The 20917-nt window shown below is 40.7% G+C and overlaps 1 protein-coding gene across 1 annotated transcript in view; it reads left to right on the top strand.

The window, feature by feature from the left end:
- The window catches only part of SVOPL (SVOP like), a 123807-nt gene that overhangs the window by 27087 nt on the left and 75803 nt on the right, over nt 1-20917 (top strand). Inside the window, exons 2-6 of the mRNA XM_029599766.1 lie at nt 5539-5674; nt 8725-8816; nt 9735-9833; nt 14299-14370; nt 18335-18459. Of these exons, the coding sequence (XP_029455626.1) occupies nt 5596-5674; nt 8725-8816; nt 9735-9833; nt 14299-14370; nt 18335-18459 (467 nt within the window). The 5' untranslated portion in view covers nt 5539-5595. The remainder of the gene's footprint in view (nt 1-5538; nt 5675-8724; nt 8817-9734; nt 9834-14298; nt 14371-18334; nt 18460-20917) is intronic.

The following is a 20917-nucleotide window of genomic DNA, read 5'->3' as shown; positions in this document are numbered from 1 at the left end:
TTTCAAAGGGTTGCACGCATAAGATACGCTCGCAACCCCCAAAAACCTACCCCTGTCTCCCCCTGCGCGTGCCGAGCCTAAGTCCTGGGGCTTGAAAAAATGGGCGTTCTGGGGGTGGGGCCGTGAGCGTGGCACCAGCCTGGGGGTGTTCCGGGGCCGGGACCGAGGCCTCCGGAACAGCCACCGGGCCGGGAGATGGAGAGCTAGTGCGCACAAGTTACGCCTGCCCAGCGGCAGGCGTGACTTCTTCAATTAAGATCGGGAGGGAGTTTAGTTAGGGCTGGGGGGCAGGTTAGAGAGGGGAAGGTGCGGGGGGGGGGGGCGGAGGGAACGGAGGCAGGCTGCTTGGCTCGGCGCGCGCAGGTTGCACAATTGTGCACCCCCCTGCGTGCACCGACCCTTGATTTTATATCATATGTGCGGCAGCACGCGCATGTTATAAAATCGGGCGTAGATTTGTTCGCGCCGGGTTGTGCGAACAAGTCTACGCCCGCGCGCATGTTATAAAATCTGGCCCTAAGTACCGGTATATAAGTACCCCTGGACTTTGCACCTGCAGAAAATGCGCACGATAGTTTCAGAATGAAATTGGTGCAAGTGCTTTCCCTCCTCCTAACTCTGCCCCCATTTCCCCATGGGTAAAAGTATGCACATTGTGAAACAGTGCACATATGTTTGATCTACACTGAGGTGGGATATTTCAAGAGCTTTTTTTTTAATGCAGATAAATATGTTTAACTGTACAAACAACTTTGAACATTGTTCTTAAGTCAAGGTACCTGTTCAGAGCTTATTAATAATCAATATCAATGTTATGCCTCGACATTTGAAAAGATAGGAAGAGAAACATTTTTGCATCACTGTTGATGTTTTTTAACATTAGTAGCCAATTTATAAATGGTTTTGGTTTTTTTTTTTTTGAGGGGGAGGCTTTAAAATATTAGGGATGTGCATTCATTTGCAACAAATTGTTAAAAATGCAATGAGTGAGTCCATTTTTGTTTTATTTGTGGACTCCAAAATGAATAGAGGGCACCCTTAAGGGAAACAAGATTTTTTGTCTCACTCGTTTGTTTTCCATTTAGGTCTGTGGCCCATTCAAGTCTGTGGTTGTGTTGAGTAATCAAGAGATGCAGGCAGGATCTAACTGGTAATTATCGCTGCCAACTGCCTAGCTACCATGCAGCAGATATACCACCATGGGGGTCTTACTGCCACGTTATCTAGCTGCCATGCACCAGATATACCACCATGGGGGTCTTACTGCCACTTTATCTAGCTGCCATGCAGCAGATATACCACCATGGGGGTCTTACTGCCACGTTATCTAGCTGCCATGCACCAGATATACCACCATGGGGGTCTTACTGCCACTTTATCTAGCTGCCATGCACCAGATATACCACCTTGGGGGTCTTAAAGCCACTTTTTCTAGCTGCCATGACCAGATATACCACCTTGGGGGTCTTACTGCCTCTTTATCTAGCTGCCATGCACCAGATATACCACCTTGGGGATCTTCCTGCCACTCTGCCTAGTTGCCATGCCCCACATGTTATTTATTTATTTGTTACGATTTTTATACCGCTATTCAGTCGCGCCGTCATAGCGGTTTACATCTTTTTAAAAAGATTACAGAGTACATACATAAATATAGCCTAACTAAAACAAACAACGTAAAATACAGCATCCTACATAAAATAGAGTAAAATAGTATACCAAAATTATTTAAAGAAATTACAACTAAAGTATAATAAAAAGGATTGAATAAAAGAGTTCTTTGCCTATTTTCCTTCCAGATTCTTAAAAGCAATACCAAACAGCCATGTTTTCAGTTTTTTTTCTAAACAATTTTACATCTGCTTGTAATCTCCATTCTGCTGGAAGTGAGTTCTAGAGTCTTGGGCCTGCTATTGAAACAGCTCTGTCCCTCTCTTGACTTAAATGAGCTGAATTTACAGATTGCACTATAAGCAAACCCTTATTTGCCGATTGAAGGTTCCTCTGGGGTGTATGTAAATGAACCTCCACTTTCAGCCAGCCTCTCTGATCCCCATATAACATTTTATGCAAAATTCACAGCACTTTAAATTGTATTCATAATTCAATGGGAAGCCAATGTAAGGCAAACAATACTGGAGTAATATGATCTCTTTCTTGCTGTTAGTTAATATTCTTTTTGCGGCATTTTGCAAAACTTGAAGTGGCCGAATAGTTGATAATGGTAGGCCTAATAACAAAGAATTGCAGTATTCTGCAATTTAGTAGAATACTAAAGCCTGTAAAACAGTTCTAAAATCATTTACTTCAAGGAGTGGTTTTAATTGCCTGAGTGTCAACAATTTATTATAACCTTCTCTTATTTTCACTGAGATGTGTTTCTTAAAAGTGAGTTCTGAGTCCAAATGTACTAACTTGGGAGCCTTTCTGCCACTCTGCTAGCTGTCATGCCCCAGATGTACCACTTTGAGGGTTGCTGCTACTTTGCCTAGCTGTCGTGCCCCAGATGTGCCATTTTGAGGATGCTACTTTCCCTAGCTGTCATGCTCCAGATGTACCACTTTGAGGGTGGCTGCTACTTTCCCTAGCTGTCATGCTCCAGATGTACCATTTTGAGGGTGGCTGCTACTTTCCCTAGCTGTCATGCCCCAGATGTACCACTTTGAGGGTGGCTGCTACTTGGCCTAGCTGTCATGCCCCAGATGTATCACTTTGAGGGTGGCTGCTACTTTCCCTAGCTGTCATGCTCCAGATGTTCCATTTTGAGGGTGGCTGCTACTTTGCCTAGCTGTCATGCTCCAGATGTTCCATTTTGAGGGTGGCTGCTACTTTGCCTAGCTGTCATGTCCCAGATGTACCACTTTGAGGGTTGCTGCTACTTTGCCTAGCCGTCATGTCCCAAATGTATCACCCTGAGAGTTTTGCTACTACACTGCAGCCCTTGTGTGCTCACTGGCCATGCAATGCCTTACCTTCTCCTGCCACACGGGTTTCCTGTTAATATGGAAACTTGTGCGCCGTGACATAGAGGTGAAGGGGGGATGCATTTGGATTTAGATATGCAGTGGTGACGACACTCTGGGACCTATAAATAATATGGCACATGAGGCAGTTGCCTATGCCTAAATCTGCCCAGTGTATGAGGTTGTGATCGCCTTGTGCCTTTCTGTACACAGGCCTTCTGTCATCAGTATGTGACACCCAGTAATAAGATGTATTGCCATTGTATGGAACTATTTGGCTGGTTTTTTTTCCTTTGCTTGTAATGAACCATCTTGCACATAGTTCACTGTTTTGTCCTACATATCAATCTCTCATTTTTAGGTTTAATTCACCTTTCTTTAATTATTTCTGTGTCACGTTTTGATCTATATGTGGTTGTTGAGGTAACTCTGTATTTCCTGCTGTATTTTTACATTTAACACCTGTTTTCCCTTATTTGATGGTACAATTCTTTAAACTGTTTTTACTCTTGTTTTGCAAATTCTTTTGCTTTTTTCCCCTATGTGTGCGGGTGGATTCCCTCTCATTCTTTCTAATTTTCAGAATGCTTGTCCAAGTTTAAGGATGGAGATTATTTGTTGCTGTGTACATTCAAACTTCAGCACTCTTTAAGTATTTGAATATGCTGATTCTATTAAGTATGCCTAAAGATCAAAGATAGTAGCTCTGTCTGTTAATCTATTTCTATAGGACCGGGAACCAGACCTCCTCCAGCTCTTGAGATGTACAATGTCAGCAGATACATTTGCTAGTGGACATGAAGAGATGCTGTAGTCCTTATGAACAAATGATTGAAATCTTGTGGGGCCCGTCTATGTTTCCTCTATAATAGACAGACAGATGCATTCATTTTTATTTAGTTTTCCTCTAATGTGTCTTAGCACATTTGGTCCAGGCCAAATATCATTCTGATGTCATCTGAGAAGCACTTCACTATTAGAAGTTGTTCTGCTAAACAAGGATCCGATGAGCTGTGAAGCTTCATATCATCTTTACATAGTAGGTGTGATATTGTTTGAGGGATTAAGGCTAAATCCATAGCCCAAGGAATGAAGAAGAATACTCAGTGGATTCAGTGCCCGTCAAATCAAAAGTGGTAATGGGAAATCTCCCTGAAATATTTCAAGCTGGGTCTTCATATTACGAATGAAAAATTGTCCATCTTTATAATACAAATGGAGTATATTCTGCCACATTTTCATGGTGAACTTGATAAAGTCAGGGTTTATTTTGTACATTTCAAGACCAATTTTATTCAAAAGTGTGGGATGCTATCAAACTCTTTTTTTATAGTCCATCCATATTGTACTGAGGTTTTGTTTTTTTCTCTTGTGTTCCATAACTAGGGATCTTTGTTTTCAGTTTTTATTTTATTTTTTTGGGGAATTTCAATGTTATAACAAAGCAATCTATGGAAAAATGTCTTTGTTATAACACACACAGAAAAATATTTCTTTTTTTGTTAGAATATTGAAATTTACAGGAAAAATAAACTAATAATGTACAGTTATTTATTTATTTATTTATTTATTTATTTATTTATTTATTTAAGGTTTTTATATACCGGCAATCATGAAAACATATCTTGCTGGTTTACATAAAACAGGAGTGCAGTATATACATCAAACTAGAACTGTGGTGACCGAAGATGCAGTTACATTTAACAAGGGTAGCAGAACTTGGAGTAAGAAGGAAGAGAGAGGAAAGAATAGAAATGGTTAAACAATATACAAATTAAATACTATATACAAAAGGCATGGTTAAGGGCTGAATGTTTTGAGGAGTCATTAGATTGTGTCATTAGATTGTGTCCGGGAAAGCTTGCTTGAACAACCAAGTCTTGTCTTTTCCTAAAAGTTAGGAGGCAGGGCTCCTGTCTGAGATCTATAGGAATGGAGTTCCAAAGGAGAGGGCCAGCTGTGGAGGTGGCGTGATCTCTTAGGGTAATGTGTCTTAGGTTATCTCTTAGGGTAATGAAAGTAATAACATCAAGCTTGATACATCGAAATGAACAAGAGTAATCAGTCTCTATGAATTGTAACCATGGTTTCTTTCCTCCCTCCTTCCCCCTACCCTACTCTTTAATATTTACTGTACATTATTTGTAATTGTTGATTCTTGTACCTCATTGTTTCAAAATCAATAAATGTTTGAAAAAAAACAAACCTGAAAATGAAGGTTCCCATCCATATCTGATCACCTACATGGAAGCCTGTTTTAGTTTCATTCTTTTTTTGCTTTCTTTGACTTTTATTTATTTATTTATTTCACATTTTTCTATACCGAGCTTCATGGTTGAATACCATATCAGATCGGTTTACATCGAACGAGGGATAGAGAAACTTGTAACAAAAAACGGAACAGTAAATTATAATCAGAAAGAGAGCAAAAAAAAGTTACATTGAACAAGGACTATAAACTTGGAGGCTTTACAGCTTGGAAGTAAATAGAGTAAAAAAGGCCCGAGCAGGGCAGTAACTTAATGCTATTGTTGTTTTTATTGCTTTTATTGTTTCTTGCATTTTGTTATTAAAGTGAACTCGAAGCCTTGGCGAATGAAAGCATTTTAGAAAATTACAACCAGGACAAAAGATGGTGTCCAAGCAGCCAACAGGATTGAACACCATTTGCATGGAGGAAATGAGTCAGGTTATCGAAGAACCTCCTAAAGGTAATATAAAGGTTTCTAAAGTATCGTGAGCCTATAAGTATACCGTGTGCATTAGCAAGGATGAGGTGCTTGTTATTTCTTCCATAAGTCAAGAGATCGGGGCAGTACAGAAAGTTCAATTTATGAATTTCATACATGGGAAGACCCTGGGGCAATATGGAAACCTTCTCTCCATATATCCAAGAAAGAAAATCCCTTATGAGGAGCCTCAACTTCCTGAGGCCTGAATTATCTAAGATCACAGACCTTAAAGAATCCGGCAGTAACGGGGGGTGGGGGCGAAACAGGTGGCGGTCCTGCGATAACTGGCAGCGATCACACCTCCAAGGTGTAGTTATTTGGCGCGAAAGCCGGCAGCGATCGCACCATGGAGGTGTGATCGCTGCCAGTTATCACAGGACCACCACCTGCTTCGCCCCTCCCACCCCCCGTTACCGCCGGATTCTTTAAGGTCTGTGACCTTAGATAATCCAGGCCTCAGGAAGTTGAGGCTCCTCATAAGGGATTTTCTTTCTTGGATATATGGAGAGAAGGTTTCCATATTGCCCCAGGGACTTCCCATGTATGAAATTCATAAATTGAACTTTCTGTACTGCCCCGAAACTGGCGGCGATAAGAATCTTACCTTTCACCGCCAGCGATGTGTCCTCAGCATCGACCCTGGTGCCTCCCCTGGTGCCTCTTCCAGGGTCAATTCTGCCCTGAGTTAGCTATCGCACGTGAAAAGGGACTTTTTGCGTTCGATAGCATTAGAGAATGACCCCCTAAAATTGTTGTTGACCATTCCAAGCTACAAGTAAGCAAAGTAAAGGCCCTATTTTTCATACTTTCCAAGAAACTAACCCAGTTTACTAATGGGTAAGAAGAAAACCAGCCTGAAGATGGAATTATTTGAGATGATGACAGTCTACGAGGGATGTATAAACCGTTTTATATGAGTATACTGTTAAAAATGTTGAAGGTCCATACATGTTGGCAGAGAACTCAAAAGACAATCAGCATGAAAACAATTTATTTATCTAATTTTATTTTATTTTGAAATTCTTATAGACCACTTGAATAATGTAATTGTACTAGGTGGTTCACATAGTCAACAATAATATTTAAAAGTATTTATTTTATTTATTTAACAGTTTTATATACCGAATTTCTGGTAACAAAGTTACTAATCACTTCGGTTTACATTACAACAATAGATTGACAGTATAAAGAATAATGTCTTACAATGAACAAGGTAAATAGAACTTGGAAAAAATAAATAATAATAACTTAATAAGGGGAAGGAGAGTAATTATATACAAAGTGGTGGACAAACATTACATTACATTATAATGATTAAAATGAACATTAAAAATCATTTATTAGGGAATGCTTCAGTGAACAATAAAGCTTTTAACTTTTTATGAAATATCTTGATTTATAGAACGCAGGTCACCAGGTAGTGAGTTCCACAGACTAGGCCCAACAGCTGAAAAAGCCCAGGCATATGTTTTAACCAGATGGATTTCTTTAACAAAACAGAATCAATTTCTGGACATAAACATCTGGCTGGATGATAAAGTGAGACCAGATGGGATAAATAAGTAGGACCCTCTCCTCTAACAATTTAAAAAATAAATATCAGAATTTTAAAGTTAATACATTGTGCTACAGGCAACCAGTGAAGTTGAAATAAAACCGATGAAATATGATTTCTGATATAACTAATCAGTCTGGCTGTGGCGTTTTGCAATAGCTGAATGAACTGATTTCGATATTTCAACAGCCATATAAGCAAATAATTCCTTTAGTCAATAATAGTTAATAGAAAAACCTATACAATGATTCTAAAATCCAATTGGAATAGTTACAATTTCCCCAAGGGCATGCCCATGGGGAACTTACTCCTTTTGAGGAAATGCTTTCGGATATGGAGAATAGTGCCAATGTTTAATTTTGAGTCAGAATATTACTAAGTATTTCACCACTTGAAATGAGAGCATTACTAAGATTTTCCTCATTTTAAAAAGCTCCCTTTCTTTCAAGACCCTGCAAAGCGACACTCCAGAAATCCCATTTTCTAGCATTGCTCCAGTCAATTCAGTAAATGGAAAAATTCTGATTATTGGAATAGTACAGGGAGATTCACTCAAAAGAGGCCCCAAATATTCTGTTTTGACTTCCGTTAGGATGAAGCAATCTGAACCAAAAAAATACACTACATACCTTGATGAATGTGTAATCTTTTGCATTACATGCGATGCTGGAAGTGATCGCCGTTTTCTGCCAGACACATTTCGACATGGCGCTTCATGTTCCTGAATGTGTCTGCGAGCATATCGGGGGGAATAGCAATTTCATGTTGAATGTTTTCCTTCAAATCTTCCACAGTACGAGGCTTGTTCCGATAGACTTTTCCTTTGAGCATACCCCAAAGGAAGAAGTCTGGTGGTGGCCAAAGTCTCTTTGAAATTACCCTGTTGCCGAAAAAGAACTCAATTTCTGCTATGCTCTTTGCCGATGTGTGATATGTTGCTCCATCTTGCAAACGGAGGTTAAACGTCGCAACAGCTGTCCGGCGCCTACCTCATCGCTTTGACGTGGGGGCATCCCAGCTTGTTCGAAGCTCCATATACTGAGGAGCACATTACATGTTGTTTCGTTCAGATTGCTTCGTCCTAGTGAGAGTTATTACAGAATACTCAGTGCCTCTTTCAAGTGAATCTCCCTATATCTTGTCTTTCTGCTCATAACACGAATAATGCAAATGGACAAGAACACAGAAAGATTTAATGACTGTGCTATTGCCAGGCTGAAAGGCCAAATCAAGTAAGATCTGTACAAATGGTAGAGAACACAGGCATACTTGATGAGACTTGAGATCTTAACTGGTATTTTCTCTGTTTCTACGCAATTCTCAGCTGCATATAGTGATCTTACTAGATAGCTGACTGGGCAGATCTATTATGTCTAAGCTAGTACTTTTTAGGATTTTGAGTGTCAAAGTAAAGTGAAAATTTAGAGGGTTACCAGAGCTCAATATTAATGCTGCTTCTTTATTTCAATTCTAGAACAGAAGATATACACCGTGCAAGATGCGGTGGAAACCATTGGATTTGGGAGATTTCATATAATGCTCTTCCTAATTATGGGAAGCACTGGAGTATGTTTTCACTTTACAAATTCTTCAGAATTGCATTTTTCTTAATAGGGTAGCAGTGGGCCACATTATTAACACTGAAATGTCGCCTCACCCTAGATGATGCAATACATCGCCATTTGAAGCAGGCTTTTTCATACTAATTTGGGTCTCTTGTTCCTTGATCTTACCTGCTGGAAGAAAAGATGCCCTAGAAATAACTAAGATCTGAAATCAGAATTAAACCCAACTGGAGAGATTTTCCCCTCTATTCCCTAAGAATCAGAGAGTTGAACAGAGAGCATGTAATGGTACTGCACATACCACGTTTATATTACTTCAACCTCCCATCTAGCCCAGCCATTGCAGTGACAGTCTTCTTGCTGAGGGTGATTGGAGATTCTCTCTGGAACACTTTACATACTTAAACCAGTCAGTAGGTGTTGCTATTGAGTGATTGCTGGCACACTCTATTTTTGGGGGACCATGTAGCCTTAGAATAGAGTCCCAGGATGCCATTGGTCAGGCCCTTCAATTTGATTTTTAAGATTAGATTGCTAATCTTTGAGCCTTCCAGGGCTAGTGGTGTTGGAAATTCATCATTCCCACTTCCAATGGCAGAATATGAAACATAATACTGGATCCTTTCTGGAGGCAGCCAAGACCCATATCCGTTAAGTGAAGGAATGTTGCAACAATGCCTGACTAGATACAGAAGCAGCAGGTGGATTAAAGTAATCAAAGCAGCTGATAGTTGCCAACATTGATGCTCTGTCGTCCTTAATCAGTATAGATACATATGGGCTACAGCAGGTTCTGATTGGGTTAGAGAAAACAAAAGTGAAGAAGGATGTTGGCTTTCTCTTTCACTTACAAAAATGCAATAAAGCAGACATACATTAAAAAGGATTTTTTATTGTTTCATTTGTCCCATTCTTGAAGATTGTAGAAGCCATGGAGATCATGCTGTTGGCTGTCGTTTCTCCACTTATCCGTTGCCAATGGCACCTTGAAAACTGGCAGGTGGCGTTAGTAACAACTGTGAGTAAATCTCTGTTAATACAAAGAATTGCACGATTGTGAATGAAAAACTCCCAGAAGGATATTCGATATGAAGAGGATACCAGAAGTATATGCACATGTACTTATTCAAAGCCATTTATCCATCTAATTCCAAGTTATCCATCTAACTCCAAGTTATCCATTTAAATGTTTAGTTTTGAATATTGACCTCCACAATATTAAAATTTTCACTGAACTAGGTGTACCAACATTAAAATGATAAGATTCTATTCTCTAGTCCTGGATTCCAGCTATGGGTTGCTTTTATAGATGGAGTAGTGCGGCAAGATAATGCAATTTCAGCTAAATTTTGAAGATGACCTTATAGGGAGAGAATGTAGCAATCATGATTTTCCTTCTAATTATTTTCTGTAAACAATTTTTGATGAAACAAAGTCATCATTGAAATTAATTAAAACATTCCAGAAAAATAGTATAATAGTAAACAGAAAAGGTTCTAGAAGGCATATTTGGATAGAGAAACAGAAACAATCAGAAAAGGACTACTTGGTTCTCCCTACCTACTCTTTTGCTCCTGCCTACCATACTGCCACAAGTTCTTAATCTATAGTCTTCTTGCGCCGAGGACCTACTTTAGAGCTACGCAGTGCCCCTTTGACCCCATCTCCAGGCACAAATTCCTTGAATCCCTTGTGAAATAATGTTGCCTATGATCCTGTAACTCACTGGCTTCAAGCTACTGCACTATTTCTATTCTTAATTAGCACTCCTATTCTTGGTGGTTGACAGGGCAAGTAAGATGGACACCTGCTCAAGGCACCAGCCCAAGAGTGCACCATGCCATTGCAGAATAGTAGTAGAGCAGTAGTGTAGAGGTAAGGTCCATCATGTTTGATCCCTGCAGTGGCCGTATCATTGGAAGGAAGTCAACTGGCTGGGTGCATCATTAGAGGGAGCTCCATCAGCAGAGCCAGCTGCGGCATCAGGGAACCCTACCCCAAGCCCTGGTGAGGTACCATTTAGGACGGCAATAGTCCTGCTTCTTTTACCTTGTTAAACTAACAGACCTGTAGTTTTCTACTTTCTCCTCTTTCTAACCCCCTCCCCCCCCCCCCACATCTACTCTTCCTAAGCCTCTCAGAACCCCTCCTGTTTCAAATGAAGAGAGGAGGACTGATACTTACAGATATTCTGCTGGAAAAGCATAGACTGTCATAGGAGCCAGACCTGTACAGTATATCTGCACTTTTAAGCAGGTAACACTATGAGCCCGACATTTAGAAATGGCACAGTTCTTCCTAAGTTAGGTTACCTATTTGTCGGATACATTTATGTGCATTAGTTCTAAACTGAAAATCGGAGCCTAACTTTAATTTTAAGTACCTAAAATTGAGGTACCTATTTTCAGCCCAAAAACGAAGGCACCTATTTTTGGTTAAAAATTGGATCCTAACCTCAGATATTCCTCCCTGCCAACAGCAATGCTTTTCCTTCCTCCCACTGAATGTACAAGTTGCACGGGGGGGTCCCGACAGTTACCAGCACACACACCTGGCGCCCTCCCATTTTTAAACTTTACAGTGCCCACCGCATTTCCGCAAGGTCTGCACCACTTTTAAAATGTTGCGCTGGTAGAAGGGCAGGGGCCCAGGCATCCTCTCCCCGTTTCCCCACTTCATCTATATTTAGCCCTCCCTTGATTCACCCCCTCCACTTGCACATCTTATACCGCTCCCCAAGCTCAGCCTTCAAGGCTGATCCAAACCAGGTCTCATTCATCTCTGTGATAGCAATGCCAGGACGCTGAACTCCCAGGAGGGATGAGCGCGTCCTCCTTTCAGCTCGGATTGGTTCTGCAGAATGAGCTGGGGGGAGGGGAAATTAAGAGGTGCACATGGGGGGAGGTCAAGGAGGGGGCTAACATTTTTCAGGTGGAGGACAGCGAGAGAGAGAGATGTCAGTGTGGGGCAGCTATGGCCCTCTCTCCAGTACAACACTTTAAAAGCAGCAGTGACACAGGGGATGCCTGAGGGGGCAGGTGCTGCTGTTCCCATTCTCCCTGCTAACATTTAAAAGTTAGCTGGGAGCCAGAAGGAATGCCGGAGGGATTGTACGGCTCTCTGGCCAACATTTAAAAGCAGCCAGGAGCCAAGGGGGATGCTGGGAAAGGTGGGTGAGAGGAGGGAGGGCTAGTGGGATCCCCAGAACAACTTTGCAAATGTAGGCTGGAGGGGAGGATGTGGGTGGCCAGATTTAAGGCTACTGTGGCAGCGTCTAGATTTGGCTGCTCAGGTTTAGATGGCTTAGGCCTTACATTGGGCATTGCTAGTGCCCAGCATGACCTTGCCCTAGCCATGCCTGCGTTAAGGACTCTAAATTTAGCTTCTTGTGAATTTAAATTCCTAAATGTAGGTGCTCAGATAGCACAAATATTCAATTTTCCAGAATGAGGCACCTAGATCTTTTAAATATCAGCCTATATGTGATTAAGAGTAAATACTGGAGAGAAGAAACAAATATTACACTGGAGGGATGGTTACACAGAGCATGGTTTCGGTTAACTAGTCAGAACTGAAATAATCTTATGGAGTCCACAAGACACGCTCTTGTTTATTGGGTTCTGTAACTCAGCAGTTCTCAATCCTGTCCTGGAGGCACATCTAACCAGTTTGGTTTTAAGGATATCCGTAACGAACACACATGAGATGGATTTGTATGTTTTGGAGATCTGTCTCATACGTATCCATTACGGATATCCTGAAAACCAGATGTGCCTTCACGACAGGGTTCATGAGAAGTACTGCTGTAACTGACAAAGAACAAAACTGCGCAATGTCTGTGATTAACATGAGCTGAATACTGCAGGAATTATGGATTTGAATAAAGGCTGCTAACAGACCCTATGTGAGATTCAGAAGAGCAAGATTGATTTAAGCTGGCAAAGTTGCATGGGGTTTTAGTACTGGACAGTACTGGACAGTTTTCGAGTCCTTGTTCCCTATAGTATTTCTATGAAGTAGCAGTTACTACCCTTAACAAAAGGCATGAAGTAGCAGTTTACTGCCCTAAACAACTTGCCGGGCAGATTGGAAGGAACACTTGGCTCTTTTTCTGCCATGATTTACTATGTTACTCTGCTAAGGTAGCCACTAATGCATCTGCAGAATATGGATATCCCCTTAATAAATCCATACCCGACATTATCACTTTTGAAAGGCTGACCTTCCTCCACCTTCTCTCCTTGGTGGCAGTTAGAACAGCAGCAGTAATGCCAGGCATGCAGCATGGAGACACAGTAAGCTTGCATGCATCCCTGTCTCTGCGCCGGCTATGCTTCCTAATTACAGAGGAAGTGCATATCGTAGAGGAAGAGCAGCTGAGGAGACAGGAAGTGCATGCTTATTATGTCCCTGCCCTGCTGGCCAATCTCCATCCTGCCTACAGTATTGGGCCTAAAGAAACTGAGAGAGTTACTTAAAGGAAATGCACAGAAACCTGGGGCTGGGAGGATAGAGAGGAATGTGAGGAGGAAGTGGGAGATGGATAGGAAACTGGGGAGTTAGGGGATGGGAGAGATTAAGAAGAAACTAAAAGGAAGACGGGAAAGATAAAAAAGTAATCCAGGGTCAGAGGGTGCTGAAGAGGGAGGAGGAGGAAATTGAGTTCAATATGGCAGGGGAAAGAAGACATGGAAAAGAATGTCAGTGAGAAGTTGGAGATGAATTTAAGGGGAATGGGAGATGGAGGTGTGTCTGAGAGGAGGGGGAGAAGAAGAAATTGGGTGAGTGGGGAGATAGAGAGAAGTAGGTAGTGGAGAGGAACCTCAATTGGGGGGGGGGGGGAGGGGAGATAGAGATGCATCTGAAAGACACAGAAAGATAGATAAGAGATGGGGTGGGGAAGAAATAGGAGCTAATGATGCATCACCATCTAGTGCATTGAGATCTACAAAACTAGATCTGGCTCTTTGTGTTATGTGTAAAATTCAGTAAAAATTATTTGTCCCTGTGGACTCAGGTTGAAAAACAGGACAATTGTGCATCCTATTGTTGCACAAGTAGGACAATTTCTTAAAAAACAAAACCAGGACTATTCTACATAAAGAGGACACCTGGCTACCCTAACTATTGCAGTCCACAGTTTCTTTTGTGTGGAAAAGAAACCAGCAAACATGTGGTGAATGGTCAAGAGCAGATGATGTGTTCATCAAAGGTGGTAACCTGAGGGACAAAGAAGGCCAGCATCCACAAAATGTTTTATATGGAACCAGAACAGGATTTTTTGAACCCAGGGGAAAGTTAGCGCAAAAAAAAATTATACTTGTATCACCCTAATATTTTTAATAGGACTGTATCTGTAAACTGAGACCTAACTGGCTTGGTATTTTACCATTGTCTCTTTGTCTGCTTAAACATTGGCAGAAGTGCCATTAAATCTCGCTGGTTCTCAAGTTAAAATTATTATTTATATTTTATCTTCCCAGATGGTGTTTTTTGGTTACATGTTGTTTAGTGTCATCCTCGGCTACTTAGCTGATAGGTATGGTCGATTGAAGGTAAGTGAGATGAAGCCCTTTGCTAAATACAATAGCTAGAAGATACTGCAGATGAAGTGAGAGCTTTGAAGAAATTATTTTAAATGGTCCAGCTTTTTTAAGCGTCCACCACCAGTGGCTACTTAACAGGATGTAGAATTCTGTATCAGTTAGAAAGCACAGTGTGGCCAGACTGAGCCAGTTGGGCAAAGTCTCCATGTTTTATGCCCCAAACTGCCAACTCTGGCTGGCTAAATATCAAAATATTGAGTCTGAGGCATTTTTCCTAATGTTGCAAAAAGGTAAAGACATTGGAGCCAGCTTGGGGAATATTTTTCTCTGTCCTCTGGAGATTTACTTCAGTGAATAAGATTTTTCATCACTTGCTAGTTTTGCAGTATAAAGGACACTGGAGCCGATGTAATAAGGCCTGTGCTGAAATCTGTGCTGATTGTTATATGTGGATATTTTTGGTGGTGTTGTAAAAAACCAGCAGAAGCACGGGATATAATAATGACTGCATATGCTAATTAATTACACACACAAAATCCGCGTACACCAAACACACAGTAATGTTTGCTCATGGCCCTATGTAGTAAATCGCACAGACGACCTCGCAGAAATCTGTGTGGACACCCATTGGCATGTGAACACCCGCAATTGGTTCTCAGGGCGAAAGCCTTTCTTTTTTGAAAAAAATGAATAAATTAGTGGTCTGAAATTTGATGTTAAGGTGAGTAGAGCAATATATAACCCCTTCATGATCGGACTGCGACCACCAGTGAGAGCGTGAAATGCAGATTGGCGATTCTGCTTTATTGAGAAGCTGCCTTTTCTCTACTTCTTCCAGCCACCACTTGGCTGCCTCACAAAAGCATTAAAAACAAAACTCCAGTCTCCACACAGGCGCTTTCACTTCATTTCTGCTCTCACTCAGGTGCTAAAAACCCATTCTCCCTGATAGCGTGGCTCTCTCGATTGCCCATGATTAGATAATCGCCTCCTTTGCATGCCATTAGCATACACTTGCGCAGAACAAGCCACAGGTTGATAAACGGGTTTATACGTGCGTTTTTTCCTGCGCGCAAACCCTTATTACATACTTGTCTTGGATTTGCATGGGAAACCGTGCAAATAAACACGTCCACAGTACGCGCCGAAACCCATGGCAGCATTACCGTTGCTTATTACATAGGCCCCACTATGAAACAATTTTTAAAAAATTACAATTCTAAAGTGAACAAGAAAATTGTAGTAGTTAAAAAGTTACAAATATTTCATGGAATACTGACAGTTATGTAATAATTAATTTTTGTGAGTCTGCAAGTACCCAGTGCCTTGATGATGATTTTTCAAAACCTCACACAACTGGTGAAGGGTGAAAATCAAACCAAGAATTACTTATGTGAAAGGACGAAAAGACCTCAGATGAACCTGCACCACGATTTTAAGTACAGCTGATTTTCTATAATAGGTCTAAAAACCTCCTGAAACCCTTTCCTGCTCACATTCACTTTTAGATAAATCACCCCAAAAAAATGCTTATCTTCTGTAAATGCTTAGTGAAGATGATAAATGACAGACTCCCACTGAGACTGATGATGTTGACATTTCACCAGACAGGCTGCCTTAGGGCTTTTTTTCTGAAATACAGAATATAAATGTTTCACCAAAGTTTCAATTTTAACAAGGAACACTTTACAAAAATTGTTTAATTATAAAAACAACACATATAAGCAAGTGATCTGCTGCCTACAAAACCTTACAGGAAAGCTAAACAGGGGTGCAACGATAAGAAGTAAAAGATACAGAAAGCAAATGCTGGTTGGCTAAGGCTCACTCAAATTGGCCAATCACATTATGGCTCTCATTTCACTAATAACATCCCCAGGCATGTGAGTCAATCAGAATACAAAAAAATAGACCTTTAAAAATCTGATCAATAGAAAAACATGGATTGGAGTCAGATTGTTTTGGATTCTGATTGGCTCACATGGCTGGGGATGTTGTTGGTGAAATGATGTAATTGTCCTATTTAACCCCATCATTCATCAAAAACTATTAGTAACACATTGATTACGCCTGTGATAAGGAAGGGGGTGTGTTTATGGAAATTTTTGAGTTACTGCATGATGTGGTAACTTACTGCTGTGCATTGGTATTATTGCACAATGTGGTAATTTACTGCACTGTGAAATAATCCCTATTTTTCACATCCTGTGCTAGGGTGGGAGAGAGACTGAGAGAGAGAGAGACTATCTACAAGGCCTTCATAGTAGATCAATATTTATATCTCTATAGGAGGGCCACCTAATAGGTCGAGGTGAGGTGTTAGTGGTGGTTTAGGGTTTAGGGACCAGTTTTGCATGTAGAATGAGACTTACGAACAGCATACTACACCTTGGTGAAGGTTTGACGTCATTTGGAGTGAGGAAAGTCTCAAAAAATATGAAATTTCTACTATGTTCTCTCACCCTAGCTTGATGGACTCTATAAAAGGGTACCATCAAGCTAGGGTGAGATAAAGGTACAAAATTTCATCTTTGTGAGACTTTCCTCACTCCAAATAACATCAAATCTTCACCAAGGAGTACTGTGCTGTTCGTACTTCTCACTCTACATGCAAAACTGACCCCTAAACCCTAAACCACCACTAACACCTCACCCTCCTATAGAGATATAAATAGGTGCACACAGTGAGGCCCTTCCCAGAGGTATTCACCGTATAGCTAGTCTCTCTCTCTCTCTCTCTCTTTCCCCCACAGGGAAAAAGGTATAGTTATTTTTGGCCTTATAACCATACAATATTGCCCCTAATTTAACTAATTCCTGCCCAAAACTCCTCCCTGATCCTGCTCCCCTCAAAAATTTGCATTCACGCCGTGTGCTACAGTGTTTTTCGCATGTGTTAACACCATAATGCATTTTGATGAATGATGTGGTAAGTGAGCCTTAGCCAACCAGTGTTTGCCTTCTGTATCTGATAATGTGACGTTGTTGTTTAGCTTTCCTGTAAGGATTTGTAGATGGCAGCCACATGCTTATAGTTGCTGTTTCTAAAAATTGAGTGAGTATTGCAGCATAATCATTTTTGTAAAATGTTCCTTATTTCAAATATGAACTTTAGTAAAACATATACCGCGATACAAAGCAAAAATAGCAAGCATCAAATCTATTAGAACATACATCGACTCTTACATCCTTCCTCTCCTTAGCAATTCACCTATCTACTCTCCCCCTCCCCCTAAATAATCCCCCCTCTCCCCCTCTCCCCCCTCCTGTTATTCTGTTGTCTCTTCACTCTCCCCTTACCCCCTCGTTCTACTCATAACACCCCCCTACCCCACCGTCCTGAAACGTCTCGATACACTGTTCCTTTTGCATTGTAATCAGTTCAACAGTTGTTATATTTATACCCAGTTGTTAATACCCATTCAATTCCCTCCCCCCCTAAGTTTCTTGTTATACTGTATTCAGTCAATATGCTCTGTTAAATGGAAATTATTGTTAATTCTGTAAACCGTTGTGAAGGCTTGCTCCAAACAACGGTATATAAAAACCGACAAATAAATAAATAAATATATTCTGTATTTGAAAAAAAAAAAAGGCCTAAGGCAGCCTGTCTGACAAAACGTTGCTTATTGTTGGCTTATTTTTATTTCTCTGTTTCCTGAGTCACTCTCCACTGGAGTCTGTCATTACCATCTTGACTAAGCATGTACAGAAGATAAGTATTTTTGGGGGACATTTATCTTAAAGTGAATGTGAGTATGAAAGGGTTTCCAGAGGTTTTTAGACCCATGATAGAAAAAGTCAACTCTGCTTACAGTCATGGTGCAACTTCAGCTGAGGTAGTTCCCTCCTTTCACATCAATAATTTTTTGTTTCGTTTTCACTCTTCACCATCTGTGTGAGGTTTTCACTACATCTCATTTTCCCCTATTGTTCATTGATTATTTTTTTCGTTCTGATCTCTTTTGCCCAGATTCTACTGATCTCCTTTATCTGGGGAACTTACTTCTCTTTGTTGACGTCATTCTCCCCATCGTATGGCTGGTTTGTCTTTCTGCGGTGCTTGGTGGGATGTGGAGTTGCAGGTCATGCACAAGGGTAAATCCTCTTCTTATGAGAGCTTCACGTAAAAACAATGCATGGAAAAGTCAAGAGGCCTCTCAATGGAAGATAGTTTATTTGAAGAATTCTTCACTGGTCTATCCTGAATTTTGAAACATGAAAATTGAGTGGGGAAACAAGGAGTGCAATCATGCGCATTATGTTATGAATTGTTATGCACACTGATGGTGCAAAATAAATCACATCTTAAAACATTACATTAAAAAAGGCATGTTAAAATGAAAATCACATCAAAATAAAAGGAAATTCTACAGTAATGAACTTAAAAAAAACAAAAAACTTCAAAAGGGGAGGTTTCCTTTTAGGGGAACAACACAAGGCAACCAGGATAGTGCTGAGTGAGATTAGATTTCCATGTGGGAGAGAGTCTCAGGGCTTGCTCGTGTGCGTAGCTGGGGGTTCTTTTGTTTTTTCCCCATAGATGTAAGTAGCAAGGTTGATGCTTATAATGGAATTTCCTTTCCTTTGATGCTGTGGTCTTTCTCCCGGTGCTTCTTTTACTTTTTGTAATGTGATTTGTAGTCTAGTTTCCTACAGGGAAAACTGGTCTTATAAAATAATCATGTCGGTCTTTCAGTCTGTGTCCCCATCTAATAACTTTTGAACCATTCATCCAATTTCATTTAAGTTCCCATCACAGATAATAGAGCACCTCATGACACCCAAATCACACTTTTAACACTCTGATATTTGGAAGTCCTAAGGCTGACATACATTGGGCCAGTGAGTGGGAAAGTTACCACAGATAAGAATGAGAGAAAAAATGTGTGAGGCTTGCTGGGCAGACTGGATGGGCCATTCGGTCTTCTTAAGAACATAAGAACATAAGAACATAAGAAATTGCCATGCTGGGTCAGACCAAGGGTCCATCAAGCCCAGCATCCTGTTTCCAACAGAGGCCAAACCAGGCCACAAGAACCTGGCAATTACCCAAACACCTAGAAGATCCCATGCTACTGATGCAATTAATAGCAGTGACTATTCCCTAAGTAAACTTGATTAATAGCAGTTAATGGACTTCTCTTCCAAGAACTTATCCAAACCTTTTTTGAACCCAGCTACACTAACTGCACTAACCACATCCTCTGGCAACAAATTCCAGAGATTTATTGTGCGTCGAGTGAAAAAGAATTTTCTCCGATTAGTCTTAAATGTGCTACTTGCTAACTTCATGGAATGCCCCCTAGTCCTTCTATTATTCGAAAGTGTAAATAACCGAGTCACATCTACTCGTTCAAGACCTCTCATGATCTTAAAGACCTCTATGATATCCCCCCTCAGCCGTCTCTTCTCCAAGCTGAACAGCCCTAACCTCTTCAGCCTTTCCTCATAGGGGAGCTGTTCCATCCCCTTTATCATTTTGGTTGCCCTTCTCTGTACCTTCTCCATTGCAACTATATCTTTTTTGAGATACGGCGACCAGAATTGTACACAGTATTCAAGGTGTGGTCTCACCATGGAGCGATATAGAGGCATTATGACATTTTCCGTTTTATTAACCATTCCCTTCCTAATAATTCCTAACATTTTATTTGCTTTTTTGACTGCTGCAGCACACTGAGCTGACGATTTCAATGTATTATCTACTATGACGCCTAGATCTCTTTCTTGGGTGGTAGCTCCTAATATGGAACCTAACATCGTGTAACTACAGCTAGGGTTATTTTTCCCTATATGCAACACCTTGCACTTGTCCACATTAAATTTCATCTGCCATTTGGATGCCCAATCTTCCAGTCTTGCAAGGTCCTCCTGTAATGTATCACAGTCTGCTTGTGATTTAACTACTCTGAATAATTTTGTATCATCTGCAAATTTGATAACGTCACTCATCGTATTCCTTTCCAGATCATTGATATATATATTGAAAAGCACCGGTCCAAGTACAGATCCCTGAGGCACTCCACTGTTTACCCTTTTCCACTGAGAAAATTGACCATTTAGTCCTACTCTCTGTTTCCTGTCTTTTAACCAGTTTGTAATCCACGAAAGGACATCACCTCCTATCCCATGACTTTTTAGTTTTCTTAGAAGCCTCTCATGAGGGACTTTGTCAAACGCCTTCTGAAAATCCAAATACACTACATCTACCGGTTCACCTTTATCCACATGTTTATTAACCCCTTCAAAAAAATGAAGCAGGTTTGTTAGGCAAGACTTCCCTTGGGTAAATCCATGTTGACTGTGTCCCATTAAATCATGTCTTTCTATATGCTCTACAATTTTGATCTTGAGGATAGTTTCCACTATTTTTCCCGGCACTGAAGTTAGGCTCACTGGTCTATAGTTACCCGGATCACCCCTGGAGCCTTTTTTAAATATTGGGGTTACATTGGCCACCCTCCAGTCTTCAGGTACAATGGATGATTTTAATGATAGGTTACAAATTTTAACTAATAGATCAGAAATTTCATTTTTGAGTTCCTTTAGTACC

The sequence above is a fragment of the Rhinatrema bivittatum genome, chromosome 4 (assembly GCF_901001135.1).
Source record: "Rhinatrema bivittatum chromosome 4, aRhiBiv1.1, whole genome shotgun sequence".
Lineage (NCBI taxonomy): Eukaryota > Metazoa > Chordata > Amphibia > Gymnophiona > Rhinatrematidae > Rhinatrema > Rhinatrema bivittatum.
Note: the sequence above shows the minus strand (reverse complement) of the source record. Positions and strands in the feature narration are given on the sequence as shown.